A 19,274-nucleotide genomic window follows, 5' to 3' on the forward strand; every position below is an offset into this window, starting at 1 on the left:
GACAAGCCCCTGAAGAGACAAGGTCACTTTGTATGAGGACCAGTGGAAGACTCTGTCTTTTCCCATATCAGCATGCATGCTGCTCCAAGAACCCCCAGCACGTCACATGCGTGTCTCTATGTCAGTCTTAGATGACCTTGAAGGCCATTCTGTCCACTTCCAAGAACAGACTGAGGACATAGTACATACAAGTGCTGGCCTAGGTGCTTAGGATACCAAAATGAGCGAGGTCCCTGGATGAGGGCATCGATGGACAGGAAGAGACAGGAGCTCTAAGGCTTGAACAGAAGACAAGGCAGAAAGGAGGTGATGATGGCCATGCCAAGCGGAAGAGGTTGTTTAAGCCAGGTGTCAAGGTCAGGGGTCAGAGGTCAGTTCAGGGGGAAAAAAGAAGATTTATATGGCCAGGAAGCTTGGTGGGAGGGGAACTGATGGGTGCTGGGAGAAAGCTAGTAGGCACAACATCTGTAATAAGCGTCTCTGGAGGCTCTCAGATGGGGATGTTTGGCCAGATGTATCTTAAAATGACAGCTTGGGCAAGACTCCTCTCTCTGGCTTCTCACCACCGTACCCGACCACATCATTTTTTTCCCATCTGCTTTCTGCCTGTTAGACCAAGCCTTCCTATGCCTCCACCTCTGGGTATCCAGCCAGGACATCCGTGCAGCTGCTCAGGCCTCTGCTCATGCTCTGGCCTGATTTGGGAGTTTTATTCTATAGCATCTGACCCAGCTGAGCTCCCTGCTCTCAACGGCCCAGATGTGGCATTCGCCTGCCTGGCCAGGTATAGGTCTGGTTTTAACCAGCTGGGCTGAATTTACTATCTCCTTCTACTTCACCGTTATCTACTTCAGTTCCTCTCTCCTCCCCTCTGCCCATGAACAGCCCCATCCAAGCAGAGGCATCCCTTTGTTGCTGGAGCAACACCAAGTCTGATGCCCGTGACATCAGCTTCACTGAGATTCAACAACCAGAGGTAACTTGGGGACTTCATTTTCACTTCTTTTTTTCTTTTCTTTTCTTTTCTTTTTTTCTTTTTTTTTTTTTTTTTTTTTTTTTTGGTTTTTTGAGACAGGGTTTCTCTGTGTAGCTCTGCGTCTTTCCTGGGACTCACTCTGTAGCCCAGGCTGGCCTCGAACTCACAGAGATCTGCCTGCCTCTGTCTCCCGAGTGCTGGGATTAAAGGCGTGTGCCACCACCACCCGGCTTCATTTCTGTTTCTTTAAAGGGATTATTAAATATTAGCACAGCATTGGCTAGCTGCAAGCTCCCAGCAGTCTTGATTCTAAATAGTGGCTTTGCCCACCTTGGAGGTATTTCAGGGTGATGAGACTACAGGTCATGTCCAGTAGCCAGGACCCCAACCTCTGGTGAGCAGAAGAGGAACTTCCTAGAAGGCAGAGCATTTAGGCAGACAGAGAAGACCTCTGAGTGAGGCCAAGGACCCAGAGGCTCGGTCTGGGCTACTTAAGTCCCCCTCGGGGAAACCAGGCCCCAGCTCCGTCCCTGTCTGGTTCCCTTTCTGCTCCAAGTTCTCGTCTCCTTCACGGCTCTTGGCACACAACACAGCTGTCTGAGTGTGAATTTCCCCACAGGCTCACATGTTTGAACACTCAGTCCCCAGCTGGTGGTGCTATTTGGAGACTGATGAATCTGGCAGACATTGGAATTTTGGGGATCCTGCTTGCTTCCTGGTTCAGCAAGATGTAACAAGTCACAGCCAGCTCCCTCCTCCATTCCTTCCCTGTAGTGGTGGACAGTAGCCCTTAAATGGTGATTCTAAATAAATCCTCCCTCTCCACACTGTTTTTGTTTGTTTGTTTTGTTTTTCCATGTCTAATTTTCAAAGCATCGTTCAAGGTCAGTTCAAATTTTTTCCTTTTGTAAAAATTAGATGTATATGTTTTATTTTATGGGAGAGTATTTTGCCTGCATGTGTGTATGTAGACCGTGTGCATGCTTGGTGCCCACAGAAGTCAGAAGTGGGTATCAGATACCCAGAACTGGAGCTATAATGGTTGTGAACCACCATGTGGGTGCTGGGAATCCAACGCAGGTCCTCTGCAAGAGCAACAACTGCTCCTAACCACTGAGCCATCTCTCCAGCCCCAAATCCTTCCTTTCTCATTTCTCCCTATATTCAGTGCTCTGTTCAGACATCAGACCAGTAATAGCATTTTCCAAAACATGCTCTGCCTATCCTTGGCTGGTAAGCCTATTAAAGAGAAATAGCTTTCCTATCCCTAACTTACACTAATTTCCTAATGCCCAGTTTTCTACTGCGAATGCCTGGGAAGGGATGCTGCTTGCTTTGGGACCTAAGACAAACAAACTAGCAAATGAAACCTTCATGAATTTGCCACTAATTGGCAAGTCAGAGCTGGGAGAGTGTTGCAAGCTATATCTGCAAAACAGCTTGAGCTTAAATATCCTCCAGATATTTAAGAATGGCCGGCATGTCTTCTGCTTGATATCTGAGCAGCTGGTAGTGACTGCTTAGAAAAGGAGGCAGGGCTGAGCTGCATCATATGAGAAAATTAGGGAGACACAAGGGTGTCTGCTGTGGAACTGCACTTTGCCGGTGCTCAGGCCAGACAGGGGACAGCATTATGCTTCAGGACCTTTAAGCGTGGCTTGCCTACACATGGATGACATAATATCTGGCACACACTTGAGTCGTTTTCCTGGAATGGTATGTCTAGGGAAGAATCCTTCCACGCTCATTCACTCAGTGCCTCTGCTATTCAAATGATACAGACATTATCCCATGATGCCTGGCTCCAGGGTACACCTTGTGGCCATCATATCTCAGAAATCCAACACATTGTCATTGGCTTTAGCTTGCTGGGTCTGCCTGTCAAAGCCTGCTGACCTCTTACAGTCACCTTGCCTTTCTATCAGTTACAAACAGGAGCGAAATAAAAAAAGAAAACCATTTAAACAGAGTACAAGAAGACATTCAAGGCAAGCTAAAGCACTGGGGCCAGTAAGCAGGTTGGCAAGCAAAGGTGCTGGTGAGCCTGAAGACTGGGGCTGGGTCCCTGAAACCACGAGGTGGAAATGGAGCTGATTCCCACAAGCTACGCTCTGACCTTCACGTGAGTACTCTCTCTCTCTCTCTCTCTCTCTCTCTCTCTCTCTCTCTCTCTCTCTCTCTCACACACACACACACACACACACACACACATACACACACACACACACACACACACACACTTATTAATTCATTTAAAAACATGATTATTTCTCCAGCCTGTCCTAAACCATCTAATATGATCGTGTCCTCAGGTCAAACACACCAGGACCTTTGTGGGTTCTCAACTGAGTCCTCTGAAAGGTCAGAGCTGCCGAGTCTCACCTTAAAGAGCCTACAACATCACTTGGGAGCTAGAGGTACCATGGGGCAGGAGGATAATGTTTGGAAATGACTTTGAAAAAAAAAAGAGAATTCCAACTTCCAAAAGTTCTCTGGGATGAGGACTGTTCAGGGCTGAGAAAAAGGCTTTGATTAGTTGCTTATGATGAAATTAGGGGACAGGTCGGGGAGACCCCAAGGGTTGTGGCCACTACAACCTACTCCAGGGAGGACTGGCCTGTGGACCTCAGGATGAGCATCTTTTGGCTCAGTTGAAGGGAGGTTGGGAGCTTCCACACCAGGCAGCTTCCACTCCTCAGGGATCAGTCTCTCCTCCAAGTGAGAGCTGAACACATGCCTTTGTCAGCTGGTTGAGCCCCAAACCACTTGGCTGCCCAGGCACTACCTCACTGTTCTTCCCTGGACCCTGGGATGTCCAACCCTGTCTGTCCTTGATGTAAACCAGTCAGGAGAACTACAGTGACGAAGGCAGAAGCAATGGGTTCAGGACCAACCCTGGAGGAAGCAGAGCCCCCTCAGAGAAGAGGAGCCACAGGGCCAGACCCCCAGAAGCAGCGATCTTGTTTGGAACATAGAGAATAGTTGTGATAGGGAAAGTCTAGAGGCCAGACGTGTTCCTCAGCTAGTGTCTGGTAAATAACAGGGTGACAAAGCCATATCACATTATGTGTTGGGGCGAGGGGTGCCAGTGCCACATTGTCACCAAAATACTAACAACAGCACATTTCAGACCAACGTATAAAGTACAGCCCATTCACTTGGGTTTTTTTTTAAACAATATACACATCAGTACATGCAAAAAAAAAGTGTTTAAAAGTCACAAGAGTACTACCACTGGGTGACTGTCAGGCAAGAGTAGGGAGTGGGATCACTTATCCATCACGTGGGAATGTTTATTCTGTACATATGTACTCACTTCCATGGTTAAAAGAAAATTATAAAAAAAAATGTAAAAACACCTTACTTATAAAAGAGGGTCTAGGCTTATGGCTATACCCTAGGGTTGATAAAGTTTAAACCAAAAGATTCTTATGACCAAACTTCAGCTTTGCTTTGTGTACATGAAAACAGAATTTCCTCAATGCACTTAAAGCACTATTTGGGGTGGGGATTGTTTTGTTGTGTTGGTGGCAGTGGGGGGTTCCTGTTAAGCAGCAGGTGAGTAGAGCTCCTAATTGAACAGGCTCTTAGAGGAATGAATGAGTCACCCACATGCTGCCAAGCAGCACCAGTGTGGGCAGAATTGCCTACTAACAACTGACACTGGGTCACCCAGTAGGGTGGTGACAACCTCCCCGCCTTGCCTCTGGGCTCAGACTGCCGGTAAAAGCTACAACGAGGTTGCACAAAAGTCCTGGCCACTCCAACAGGCTTCGATGGCAGATCCTCCACATTTCTCCACACCGTCTCCTGGAACACACAGGAGAGCCGATGAGTGTGTCTGCACGTAGCCGGAGCTGAGCAGGCATGCTCACACAGTTCTGTGCACACTACAGCATCTAGAAGATCCTGACCCAAACCCCACCAGAGTCTTCCCCACCACCCTTAGGATCACAGATGTTGCTATGACTGGCCTGGCAAACCACCAAGGAGAGGGAGCCGAGCACCAAATAGAGGGAAGTGTGGCCAGCTTCCTAGGCAGAGTATCGAGCCACATAGTTGACCACGGGGTGACAAGGTGACTTGCTTTGCACATTCTTAGATGTATGTCAGTCCAGGCTTGTCTCTGCATGGCTGACAGTCAGCCAGGGAAGGGGTTGGGCTCTCTCTAGCAGTTGTTCTCTGAGGTCACCCGGGCACTGTCTGCATTGGAATCACTAGGGACATTCGTTCCATTTTCAGGACAGCTGAATCAGACTTCCTGGCAAAGCCATGGCATCCATATTTTTCCCAGTCTTACCAAATTATTCTTTTGGTAGCACTTTGCAGAGATGGCCTATGTGCCTGTGGGTGCAAAGGTCCTGCTCCTGCACTAAGTCGGAACACTGGGCCCCCAGCACACAGGGCGTGGACAGAAGTGGTACACAGACTTTCTGGGTCAGGGCATGTGTCTCTGTAAGACCCCTGCTCCTCTGCTACCAGGGGCCATCTGTGAAGAGTCACAGCTCTAGATCAAAGCAGCCAGGACTTCCAGGTTCCAGAGCAAAGTGTGTTCCTGGAGCACATGGCCCTCCATGAACTTGAGGGATTGTGATGGGAAGCCCTTGAAATGTGAAGGCTGTCACTGGCCCTGGAACTTGGCCTACGGTGAAAACATGATTCCAGTGTGTAGCCAAAGTTAGAAATCATCCCTGTTGTCCTTAGCATAGAACAAAATCTGTAGTGACTATTTTTGTTTGTTTGTTTGTTTGTTTTGAAACAGGGTCTCACTATATAGTGCTGGCTGTCCTGGATCTCGCTCTGTAGACCAGACTGTTCTGTCACTCACAAAGATCTGCCTGCCTCTGCCTCCCGAGTGTTGGGATTAAAGGTGTGCACCACTACCACATGGCTTTTTAATTGAAAAAATATTAAAAGTGAAAAACAAATGAGACCATTTCAAAAAACAAAAATAAATTTTAAAATAGTATTTTTAAAAAGACATTCAAAAGGGGAGGAAAAAAGAAAGAAAAGCAAGGAACTAGAAGTAAGAGTTCTTTGAGCATCTACACAGCAAACATCTGCAAACACACAGTGTGTGCATGAAGTCACAGGACAGAAGCCCCCTCTTGTGAGTTCTAGACAGCAATCCTCCCCAAGCAAAGAGCAGAGGCTCACTGGGAAGCTGAGCAGAGCATGCAGCTGGGACACTAAGAGTGGCATCTGAGTCCACTGTATCCCAGAAGCTCCCCAATAGCAACTGTCTGAAAGGCAAGGTAGGGGTTTCAGCTGACACTGCCAAGGCCAAGGGGCCATACTGTGATGCAGACAACCTCCAAAAGCCAGTAAGATTGGCGGTAGTCAGAGACCATCTATCAGAGCTAAGACAGGTGTCCACGCTAGGATCTGAGGAGTTCATGGCTCACAAGGTGTGTGCACCCCACCAGAAGTCCATCCCCTGCACAGTTTGGGTTTATTTTTCCATCACTCATCATGAAGCAACTGAGCCTTGGAACTATAAATGGAGGCCAAGTATATCACTCTCAGTCCCTGTATTCAAGAGAGTTATATTTGGCTGGGAAGTCTACACACTGGTAAATACACAGTGTTTTACACACAGTGTTTTCTATATCAATGCAAGTTCTGCTGTACAGAGCCTAAGAATCAGAGGCATGTGGATATGGGGGGAAGATGAGTCACAAACTAATGTTAGCAGGATATGTGACCAGAGCAGACGTGAGTGAGGCTCCTCAGAGTCACAAAAAGGGCACAGTGTCATCTGAGCCTGCAAAGGATGCTACAGACAAAAATAAAGACAGGACCATATCACGACAAGCAGCACTGGGCGAGAAGGGTGGAGGCAGATTCCACACGAGGACTCAGAAGCCACGCCTTCCCTAATTAGATGGGTAATTTCTAAAAGCCATCTGGGTTATGTGCTCCCATATAATTCTTTTATTATGATTCCTGTAGTGTCACCTAAAGCATGGGTCCTACTTTGTCTCCCTTGATTTTCACAGAAGCACCTCAGAGTACACAGAACTTGTGTTTAAACAAAAGAAAATCCCCAAAGTTTTGTTCACAAGAATGTCTGGGAGAACACAGCCCACCCAGTGTTAACTGTGTTCACTTCTAGTGGGCTTTCCTAGATTAAAAGGGCACATACCCACTTGAGTCTGCTCTTTCCTGGTCTCCAGAAGTCCTTGGGATAAAAGAATGACCATTCCTTGTGAAAATGGAGATCTAGATTGGAAAGATGTGGTCACAAGCTGAGGAATACAAGATTCCTTCAAAAACTCTAAGAGACAGGAATGCTCTCTCCCTTAGATCCTATGAGGAGTGTGGCTTTCATTTTGGACTTGTGGCCTCTGGAACTAGGAAAGAGTAAATTGCTGGTGTTTGAATGCTCCTGGTTTGTAGCCATTTGGTCACGGGCGTGGGGAACCAACACACCTCCAAGTATTGCTGTGCCCATTTTTCTGAAGAGCAAAATTAAGTAACACTGGGGAAAGTCTACCTATACCTACTAGTCTCCTTCACAAGGACCATGTGGTTCTGAGTGACAAGGACCATGTGGTTCTGAGTGACAAGGACCATGTGGGTCTGTTTGACAAGAATCATGTGGGTCTGTGTGACAAGGACCATGTGGGTCTGTGTGACAAGAATCTTGTGGTTCTGAGTGACAAGAATCATGTGGTTCTGAGTGACAAGGACCATGTGGGTCTGTGTGACAAGGACCATGTGTGTCTGTGTGACAAGGACCATGTATGTCTGTGTGACAAGGACCATGTGGGTCTGTGTGACAAGAATCATGTGCATCTGTGTGATATGTGCAGGAAGGATTCTTAGACCCTTAACTGTCACACTGTGTGTTCTCCAGATCTCAGGGGCCCTGCCCTGGAGGCGGGAAGAGGGAGAGGGGACCATAAGATGCCCCTGACTGCTGGGAAATAGAGGAGACAGAGGCTTCCAGATCCTCTCAGTGTCCATGCTTCCTTCCCCTTTTTGCTTCATAGCAGAATTGAAATCCATCTTAGAAAGCACATGCTAAATGATCTTATTTTCCAGTTTCCTATGAATATCCAGGGAGTGTAGCAGAATTGGCTGGATGGCCTCATGTACGCCATGTACTGGGGATTGAACTTGGGGCCCCATGGGTACCAGACAAGCACCCTACCATTGAGCTCCATTCCCAGGTGTTTAGGTGAGGTCTCCATGACAGTCTTCTAAAGGCTGATGCAGCATGAATATCCCAGAAGAAGCTTCATGCTAAGGATGGTTGACCCCAAAATACAGACAGCATCTAAATCTCCATCATGCAGACTGTCTAGCAACGTTAGGCTGCTCACATCTGGACTGCTTTTTAGCAAATATAATATCCTAATTTGTTCAATCTGCTCTTTTCTGGGATCTGTAGCCAAGCACTTATAAATATAGATATAACAGCAGCTCCAAGATATTAACGGCTTTTAGAAATCTTGTGGTGTATGTGTGAGAGGGGCAGGGGGAGAGAGAAAATGTCACAGTGTACATAGAGAGAGGGAGAGAATGTCACAGTGTGCAGAGAGAGAGAGAGAATGCAAAAGTGTCCATAGAGAGAGAGAGAAGGAGAGAATGCCACAGTGTGAAGAGAGAGAGAGAGAGAGAGAGAGAGAGAGAGAGAGAGAGAGAGAGAGAGAGAATGCCATAGTGTGCATATGGAAGACAACCATCCTGAACTTCCACCTCGTTTGAGGGAAGATCCCCCTTTGTTGACCATGACATACGTGAGACCAGCTGGCCTTTAAGCTCCTAAGGGTTCGCCGTCTCCTCTTCCCATCTCGCCACAGGAGTGCTGGGATTTTGGGTGCACACTACCATAATTACATCTGCCTTTCTGTGTGTTCTGGAGATCTGGCCTCGGCTCTTCTTGCTCACACATCAAGTCTTTACCCGCAGAACCATTTCTGCAGTCCAAGTTTGCAATTGATGTCAATAGGAAAGAAGTTAAAACTTGAAAGTTGCTGTTCATCTAAGAGCAAACATTAATGAAATGAAACCCTTGCCTTTGTTCTAGATCTTATGGGATCATCTCTGCCACCATCCTGTTCCCTCTATCGGCCTTTCTTTGAGGTAGATGAAGTTCTCTCTCTCTCATACGCATCATAAACCCTCCTCCTAGAGACTCAAGCTCTGCCCTACCAATGGGCTGCTGCGGTGATGGTGAGGGGACCTTTCTCTAGTAGCCCCTCCGATGCAGGGGCTTTGACAGAAACCATCCACAATCAGGATCAAGGGCATCTCACATCCATGGGCAGCCTTGCATCCCACTGGGAAGAAGCTGTGTGTATAGCACTTGCCTAATAAGGTCTGTGGTAAAACCCTGGCTTTAACTAAGATGACCCACTCAGCTCCATTAAAGAGCAGGGTTTACCACCGAAGCACAGTCACGCCTTATTAAGTTCTTTATGAGCCCCAGCAGGCCTGGCATAAATGGATCAAAATGCTGACACAGATCCCAGGCAAATCAAAGGAGGCTGGTGTCCCCATCCCACCCAGTGAAGAGGGAGAGGAGCACACAGAGAAAATGATTCTAAATAGAACACACTTCTGAAATTCTATACTTTCTAGGAAACGTTACTGCTTGACACTCCCAGGTACATGTTTGGACACCATGACCAAGCAAAGGCATCACACTGGGAAGTTAAATTGCACTGTCCAGCTGTTAGAATCTCCACTTATTTCCCATCTCTTCTTCTGTAGGACCCCAAGGGTCTCCACTCTGTTGAGTTGTGGGTTCTGAAAGTCTGCATTGCTGAAACTTTGACGCTCACTCTCTTTTCTCCTATTATTCCTATTATTTTTTCCTATTATTATTATTTTCTATTTCTCTTATCCAAAGGGAAAGCAGTCAGAACAGCCACATAGACAAAGTGACTTGCTTTGGCTTCAGAGGCTCAGAGTGTCTGGCTTCTGGTCTGCTCCACATGCAATTGGCTGATGACAAGGCTCTGTGTAGTGAAAGAGGGTTAATATGTTGGGCCTCTCCCCTCTGTCCTCCTGGAGCTCTGACTCTGGCCTGAGAGGTAAGTGTGTGCCTTAGACAAGCACAGAGTATTTGTATTCAAAGGGAAGGAAAAGAGCCCATCTATGTGTATCAGTCGGGTTAAAAGGGAAACAGCCTAGATTCACCTGGAGTTGTAGGAGAGAATGTTATAAACATAAAATGAGGAGTTAGTGGTATCAAAAGATGAAGGGGGCCCCTGAGAAACAGCTCAGCAGTTGAGTATATACTGCTCTTGCAGAGGACCTGAGTTCAGTTCCCAGCACCCATGTGGTCAGCTCACACCTGCCTGTAACTCCAGCTCCAGGGAATCCAATGCACACACCCACACACAGACACACATTGCTTTTAATCTTTTTTTAATGCTGGGGGAATTGATAAAATAAAATACAGAACACTCCAAAAACAGTCACACAGGCAGACTCCCCTTCCTATGTCTTCTGTGGCTTCAATTTCAAGACTGGACATTTGAAAATCACACCTCTGTTTCACTCATCTCTGTGAGAACCTCTCTAGAACTAGAAAACCAGGTAGGAATTTTTTCACTTAGTTTCAAAAATAAAATCTGATGCTGACATGATGTTAGGGATGATATAATCTCCCTCCTTGGCCACATTTAGAAACACAATAGACAGTGCAGCATGCTCAGCACCACATGGCAAGTTGAGGCAGCAAGAACTAGAAGTCTAGATTATTTTTCAAGATTGTTCCACTCTGGTGGAACATTGGGTGCTTGGACCCCTGGGTCTTCTGAATGCTGAATATTTGTCTGAGTGCCCAAAACAATGGCCTGCCAGGATGTAGTCTGTCCGTCCCAATAAAGTGACTTATTTTTGCTTTAAAGATCCAAATGACCTGCCTTTTTCTCTGTCTCCCATGGGATCTTGCCACTGACAAGGTTCTTTGGAAGAAAGGTTATTCAGTATATCCAGGCCTTCTCCTGTGTTATCCTGGTGCTTGAGTGATTCCGGAGTGTACATGGGGGCTCATCTATGTCCCACCATCGTGGCCTCTTCCAGTGCAGCTGGGTATGTACTGGAGCCTACAATCACATCTGCCAACTACAACGACACTTCCTGAGGGGCTCTTGCTGGGCCACCCGCCACAGCCTGCAACTTTCCAGTAAGCACCGTGGGCTAACCTGCACTCTCCTTGCAAGAGACGTCCCCCTGAGAAAAGGGAAGCCTTGGAATCCAGCTATCATCAATGTGACATCACCTGTGCCAGCTGCTTCCAAAGCCGGCACCCAGTTACGTGGAGCCAAAGCTGGTGTAAGGATGCCTCACTCAGATCTGGTCCACAGAAACGGCTTCCACGTGTCTAGTTTCTTTTTCACCTATGAACTCTCATCCATGGTATTGCCCTTTCTTCAAAGAAGATCTTGTATCTGGCTTTGTGTAAATAGCATTTGAGTCTTGAGTGTTTAAGTTATCTGGAAGTTTTAAACAAATTCAGGAAGTCAGTGTGGCCAGTGACCAACTCAGGACCATTTCCAACTTTTCTCTGAGAGGAAGGAAGGTGAGAGTAAATACACCCATGGTCAGAATTAAGACTTTCCTAGAAGATTCACACCACTGAGAGCTCTCCCTTCCTTCAAAGCTGGATTTAGCTCAGTAAGAAATGGTCAACTTTTCCAAGAAATAGGTTGCATGGAAAGAGGACACATGAACCCTGGGACCCAAGCCAAGTGTTTGATGAGGCCATTTGCCTGGTAAACTACAACAAGTATTCAACCTCAGAGCCTCCATCCTGATTGGGAAAATGGGAATAATAACATCTGTGGGCACAAGTGGATTAAAAGTCCCTAATACAAGTCCTGGGTCAAAAAAAAAAAATGATCACAGCTATATTATCCATGTCCCATGTACATATTCTGAACATTCTAATGTCCTATATCTGTTCACACTAGCCATTTTCCAGTGACCTCTTTCTCTGTCGGCAAAGCTCTAATTTCAGAGATGACTCTTGCAGTTAGGGTACTTTGTAATGTCTTGTTCATGTGTTAAAGACTGTGACCATGGTCTTAGAATGTATCAAGTACTTTCTTTGGAAATAACCCTACAAAAAGCTGTTCAATATAAAGCTCAAGGAAAAATCTGTAGCCACCAATTGGCAGGACCCTCTTTATTTTTTTTTAGAAAACAGGGCATGACTGGCACAATTGTGCTGTTAGGAGGCAGGAAGTTGAAAACAAAGCAAACTGGATCTTAGATCTTCCCTCTAGGCAGAGAGAACGGGCTCTAGAAGAGTTACTGGCGGACCCCATGCCATTCCTGAACTTGAGCAAATAAGCTCATCTGTAGGAAATAGAATGTGGGTGTTGGATACAGTGGGTTCTGTCCCTCAAGAAAGGAATACGGATTCAGTTTCCTAACAGTTGCTAGATCCAAAGTGCTCTGAGAACCATGAAGTTGAAAGCATACCATCATAGCTTCCAGAGCCAGTGGGTGACTTCAGAGGGAGACCATGGAACAAGAAAGACACCTGAGATGCTGGGCCTGGAGTGGAGGGATGCTCTCCACTAAAATTAAAAGCCAGAGACACTCCAGAACCATCTTCTCCAACTGTGTCGTGAGCCCCAGCCCTGTGGGATGAAGGGATCAAGGCTGGAACAAGCTGTTCAGCAGAGGAAGACCCATTCCTAAGTAGACTCAAGGACACTTCACATACAACCACTTCTATTTTAACCACCGCATTTTACATCTTACACCACAAAAGAAAAGCATGCCCATGTACAGTATGGCTAATACGCCACATTCCACGAACAGAACTAAGACAGCAGCTTTGACACTTAATTCTTGGAAATTCTCAAATTTCACAAGTTTGCCTTTGCTTTTCTTTTTAATAGAGTCCCAGAATCCTTTAGAGTCTAGAAGCTGCCAAAGAAAAGCTACTATTCAAAACACCTGGTTGTGGATATCTCGTCACAGTTAAGGGTAGCAGATGGCTCAATGGATATACACAGAGGAGAATTTCTCTCACAAGTTATTGATCCACCTCAGTTAGGGCTCCTCAGGCAGAAGCGGAACCTGCCTTTCCACCTCAGTCAGTTCACCTGCATCATAGCCACCTAAGGAACACAACCTCCCAGGCACAGAGCTAAAAAGAGGTCAACCCAGGGAGTCCGTGAGGACCCCATGTTCACTCACTTGTCTTCTGAGAAGCTCTTCCCAGTAATAACATCCTTCCCCTGAGGCACATAGTTCCAGTATTCTTCCACAATCCCAATGTAGTATGTTCTAGTGACTGCACCAACCAGCCCAAGCAGACCCAGGAAGGAGAGGAGGATGCAGCCAGCAGTCGGCTGCTGCTCCGACATTTGTGGATGAAACTCTGGCAGGCAGCCTCCAAGGGAGTCAACCGGTGATCCCTCCCCCTCACTCAGAGCGAGTTATAAATAAGGAATGGACTGGCCTGGCCCCTCCTCCTCAGGTAGCTTGGGGTTGGGACAGAGGCTGACAACTTGTGCAAGCAGACCTCCCTCAGTGCAAGAGTTGCCATGACGACAAACCTGCCAGCCACCCAAGAGATGCATAACTGGCTTATTCATTTAGTGCCCAAGCTAAACGGGCCTGTTTCTGAGAGTTTTGGGTACTCTGCTCTAACGTGAGTCATTCGTCTTTCCCGGGAACGGCAAGGAAACAACCTGAGCTGAAGGGTTCTCCCCACCTCGCCTTTTCTCCACAACTATTACAGAGCTTTGTAAATTGGAAAAGTGGGCTGGCCAGAGTGGACCATCAGGAAACATTCCAAGCATGGAAAAAGGTTTGGTCTCTGTTAGGAAAGCAGGGGGGATGATGTAATGCCTTCTAGCTTGTTTTATGAGGCTACAGGAAACACTCATGTCAAAGTATAAAGCTCCCAACAGCACCATAAAACCCACCACTGACCGACCCATCAGCTCACTCATCTCCCCCAAATACTCCTGGACCCCACCAGCAAAGTTGAGGGGCTTGGCTTCCCTGTCAACCCAGAGCTTAGACCTTGCCACCCCTAAATCAATCATCTTTCCTCAAGATGACTGACAATGTCAGAGGAGGAGGTCCCCTCCAGACCACAGGGATACATTTCAGAAGCAGATCTTTGAATAAAAAGGTGTCAAGCATTTGTTTCCATATGCTGTGAGCTGTGACCTGGAATCTCCGTGTTGAAAGAGACTGTGTCCAACTTGGAGGAGAGCCAGTGTGAGCGTCACACAGAGACGTTCCTGAGCCAGCTGCCTTGGTGTGAAGCGAACAGCCCCAGGGCTCTGAAGCTGGACAGACTGCGGTTTGAACCCAAGCCCCAGAGCTTGCCAACTTCACAGCATTGAGGAATCATTTGATTGTTACAAGACTCTATCTGAGAAATAAGATGGAGGGACTCTCCAGAAGATTCAAGAGGACAATGTCCGCCAAGGGCCTGCCTCCACCCCAGCACAGCACGCACTAGCTCACTAGCACAGCTCAGTAGCCACTGAAGTCCTCATCCCCACAGCACTAAGAGACTATACCATTACCACCCTAGCTCTCACTTTACTTCTGTTTCTCCAAAAAATTCTTTTCTCTCTGCTCTTCCCAAATTCCTACCCATATGCCTTCTGTAAACTGAACATGCACCATAGCGATTCCTTAGCACATGTCTTATATATTACCTCTCCCAATAAAATACACGCTGCTTATACTGTTCCACAGCAAGATGCTTCATGGCTTGAATTTATTGATACCCACCCCCAGTAGAATAATTCCCACAGCACATTTTCCTTTCACTCAAATCTACTTCTGACTTTATGGTTCCAGAAGTTTCCGTGGGGTTGGGACAGTTCCAGCCACTCTTGAGAACTCACAGGGTGGCCTGTGAGCATACCTCTGACAAGAGTTGGAAGCCTTGGGAAAATGGAATATCCTAGCCAAACAAATTCTTGTTTATAATCCAGGAAATCAGATTGCTCTGGGCCTACCAAAAACCTTCTCAAAGCAAATTCCAATGGGATAAACTCTTCCAAATAACAGAAACAAGAAATATGAATGACATGTATCAAGAAGAGAAGAGCTACCCTTCCAGCTTCTGCTCACCATGAGCTGCTGTGATGCTGTCTCAGATTCAAAGCCAGGTCTGTAGAGTGGGTCATGGGACATGTCTGGAATCCCAGCATCCAAGAGGCAGGATGATACAGAGTTCAAGGCCAGCTTTGGCTACACAGATAATTTGAGGCCAGCCTGGTTACATGAAAAAAAAAAAACTGAGCTACATGAGGATAAACCAGAGTTGCTGTAGTAGATATAATTGACAGACTGAGCCCCTTTGTAGAACAGAACTTAGTTACTGAAGGGCAAATGACAGGGGAAAGAGCATTTTATGAATGACGGGATTCCTGGAAAACTTTCTGGAAGTTTGAAAACTTCTCTACCCAGGGCAGTAAACATACTGTTCAAATGGCATCTGAGTGCCCCAAAGAAAGGAATCTGGCCTGAGAGGATTCCCTGCTACTAGAGCACAGAAGAAAACATGTAATGTGATTGACAGGACAAGATGTGGTTACCATGGATGTCAAGAATTCAATTAGGAAGCCTGTGAGTAACATTCACTTTCAGCTCCACCTGGCACTGCATGGCATAAACAAAGCAGGAACCTTGCCATTTGTCCTCAGATAGATGGAGTAACCCCGTTGATCTCCGTAAACTCACTGGGGTGGCGCTACGGTGATACGATACCATACATCTCTCTGAAATACAGCACACATATTTTTATCTATTTATTGACACTTTACACAGGTATAGAATGGATTTTGATCTTGTTCACCCCCATTGCCCTCTCATTGCCCCCAGTCCCATTGAACCCTTTTTTCTTCCCATCAAGTCTTCCTCCCTTTTTGTGCCTAATTTCTCAGTGTGAGCCCTGGGTTTAATTAGGGTTGCTTACGTGTGCATAAATAGTAGGTTATTTAATGGAGCATGGGCAACTAATCAGTGGCTACAGCATTGAAGAAAATGACTTCCCCTCCCCCAGTAGCCATTAACCGGCAGTGGCTCCTCAAGAAGGGGTGGAGCCTCCCCTCCCCCCACCCATGATTGAAAGTTGACTGACAGTACAATCCTAAAACTCAGGGAAATTAAATAACACATTTGGCTCAAGAGAAGCCAAATCAGACCAGTAATATTCTAAGTAGCCTTGGCCAAGTTGTCCTTTTTAGATTGATTGATTAATTGATTTATTGATTGAGAAAGAGAGAGAGAGAGAGAGAGAGAGAGAGAGAGAGAGAGAGAGAGAGAGAAGGTGTAGCCTTGGGTGGCCTGAAACTTGCTATGTATGTAGTCCAGACTGACTTCTAACTTATAGAGACCCACCTGCTTTTGCCTCCCATGTGCCCGGTCTGATGTGTCATTTTAAAATAATAATTATAACAACCTGTCTTGAGACTACTTTTAAGAAATAGATTAATTCTGCTTCAGAGAGTCCTAACATCCTGAATTCCAACCATGACCTTCCATCAACCCAGCCCTCTCACTGAAGTGCTATAGTAGACCATGGCTGTCCAGCCTCATCAGGACCCTAACATTTTTGATGGAGCCTCTTTATCTCTTATGTGGAGCCCCAACTTCCTACCTTCTTTTACTGGTGCCAGAGTCAGCTTCCCAATGTGGACAGAACCTGGTGTCTCCACCACCTAAGTCTTATAGACCTATCTTTGGTTCATAAAGCTGTTAATGAATTGAATCCTGACTTGCCATATTTTGAGCAAGTCCTATGGCAATGGGCAATGTGTTTACAGACTTATTATGACTGGTACCATTTGATGAAGGCTGTGTTAGAGCCTGTGGTCTTCCTAACTGGTGTGCTGCCTATGATGACCAGGCAAAGACTCAGGCTTGTTTTTAATATACAGTACAACATTGCTGTTTCTCTTCAGATGCTCATGGGCCAAAGATCATATGTTAACCCTGTCACATAAGCCCAAATTGGACAACACACTTATTTACCTGCCTCAAGAAACACCATTGTCTTTGCTGCATTGGAGGGATCCCATCACCCTTCAATGGGAACCCCCTGCTCTCTTATTAACCCAAGGGTGAGGGTATGCTTGCATTTTACCCCCAGAATACCACCACACCAATACAGATACCCTTCAGAGATGAGTACCCAGCAACAGACCAAGAGACATTGGCCAAAGAAGAAGCTTCAGAGGGGTAATGTATGATTTGCTCCACTACTGCAGCATTAATAAAGGTCATGTCATCACTGACATGCAACCCTAAATATCAAGCAATTGCCTCACCCCCTACAAGGTCACTGATGCATCACCAGAAATATGACTAGGGTCCCACCCATGTCCTTGAGACTGAATTTTTTACTAATTTTTCTCCTGTTGAAATGTCTTCTGCAACAGGTTCACCAACAGAGGGTTGCCTCAAAGGCAACCCTACAGATTTTATTGGCTCTCAGACACCTAGATCAAAGTCCTCCTAGAAAGGTAATGTGCATATGGCTCACTGAGATACAGAAGGCTACTGCCTAAAGCCCCCCACCCACTAGCTCTCCAGGATTGATGTTCTTCAAGGGCTGGTATTCAATGACAGGTACGAGCTTGCTGCTTTGACATTCTCCCAGAGTCTGTGTCATTGACTCCGCACCTACTTGGCTCCCTTCCCCAAAGGGAACAACAGCACAGGACCCTGCTACACCTAAGGGTTTTCAGTGGCCCCTTGTGGCCTTCAGGACAAAGGCTACAGGGCCTGACTTGAGTCTACAGCTGATCTTGACATGCTTCCCAGGGACAAGGGGATTTCTTTTCACTCTCATTCTACTGCAATGGCAACCACTGTGCCCTTCATCTGTGCTCCAATCATAGCAGAGTCTTTTGGGGGCACATTTATTCCAGGGCACAGTAATCTTAGCACAGATGGTTTTTTTATGGGCAGAGACAGGGGCTGTTCATCCCTGTGTCTCTGGTATCTAACCCTGAGACACTGGTAACATGGTAAAAGCAAGCATGTGTGAATGAATGAGCATTGGGTACTTACAGAAACGCAACCACATGTTATATAGCAATCTCTGTACTAAACCTTTTATGTGAGTTAGCCTAGATAATAAATAACAAATAGAAACACTCAAAATGGATTTAACAAGGGACATCCATGGACCTGCAAAATCTGTGATGTGAGTGTAGTGACAGGCCACAGCAGCTCTTGTATGAGGCTGAGGTTGAGGCAGAATCAAGGGATACTCACCCTTCTTTTCCTCCCTCCTTCCCTCCCCTCTTTCCTCATTTTCTGTTTATTCCCAGTAGTGCTGGAGATTGAACCCAGGCCTTACACATGCTAAGCATGCTCTATCTAGGTATCTAAGGAGGAGCCCTTTAAATAATAAAAATGAGGAAGATTACAAAAATTATTTTGAAACCACAAACAAGAATTCATCTCAAAGTATGTGAAATGAAGTTCCCTGTATCAACCGTAGAAATATTAAGTCTGTAGACTAGCAGGGACAGCCACATGCAGTCTGCCTGATAACAAGGACAGATGACAGGAGACTGCCAAGATCACAGCCTAGCAGGAAGAGTCCTTCTGCAGGGATATCTACCTGGAAGTGGTCTAGTCCCCCTCATGCTAGTGCCACCTCTGGTGTGATGTTACTGTTTCCTCCTGTGATAGGGTGGCCTGGCCTTGGCTTTCTGTTCAGCCCAGTTCCTCTGCTATATACTGAGTGTGGTGGTCTGGGGTATGGACTCGTATTTGAATCCTAACTCAGCTTTTTTCTGTATCTACAACCTTCAATGGTTATTCACCTCCCTCAGATTTAGTGTGCAGCATCTCCCTCACAGGCTATTAAGTTTGCATGGTGTCTTAGTTACTTTTCTATTGCTGTGACAGCACACCATGACCAAGACAACTTGTGAAAGAAAGTGTTAAATTTGGGGTCTCATGGTTCCAGAGGGTTAGAGTCCATGACATCATGGTGCGGAGCATGACAACAAGAACAAGCAGTAGCTGAGAGCATCCGTCTGATCTACAATCACAAAGCAGAGAGAGGGTGGGGGAGAGAACTAACTAGGAACACTGTGGACTTTTGAAAACTCAAAGCCCACCCTTTAGTGACACATTTCCTCTAAGAAGGCCACACTTACTAATCCTTTCCAAACAGTTCCACCCACTGGGGACCAAATACTCAAATGCACAAGCCTATGGGGACCTTCTCATTCAAGCCACCATAGACAGGATAAAAGAGAGAAGGCAAGTCAAATGGAGTTACTTGTCTCATACCCTTTCCTGGAAGGAAATTATGTCATCCTACAAGAAG

General features: G+C 46.3%; 1 protein-coding gene across 1 annotated transcript in view; it reads right to left on the reverse strand.

The window, feature by feature from the left end:
- The window catches only part of Hephl1 (hephaestin like 1), a 69,969-nt gene extending 56,652 nt beyond the window's left edge, over positions 1 to 13,317 (reverse strand). The window contains exon 1 of the mRNA XM_059266664.1: positions 13,148 to 13,317. Within this exon, the coding sequence (XP_059122647.1) occupies positions 13,148 to 13,317 (170 nt within the window). The remainder of the gene's footprint in view (positions 1 to 13,147) is intronic.
- Between the last annotated feature and the right edge of the window lie 5,957 nt (positions 13,318 to 19,274).

The sequence above is a fragment of the Peromyscus eremicus genome, chromosome 7 (assembly GCF_949786415.1).
Source record: "Peromyscus eremicus chromosome 7, PerEre_H2_v1, whole genome shotgun sequence".
NCBI classification, from domain to species: domain Eukaryota; kingdom Metazoa; phylum Chordata; class Mammalia; order Rodentia; family Cricetidae; genus Peromyscus; species Peromyscus eremicus.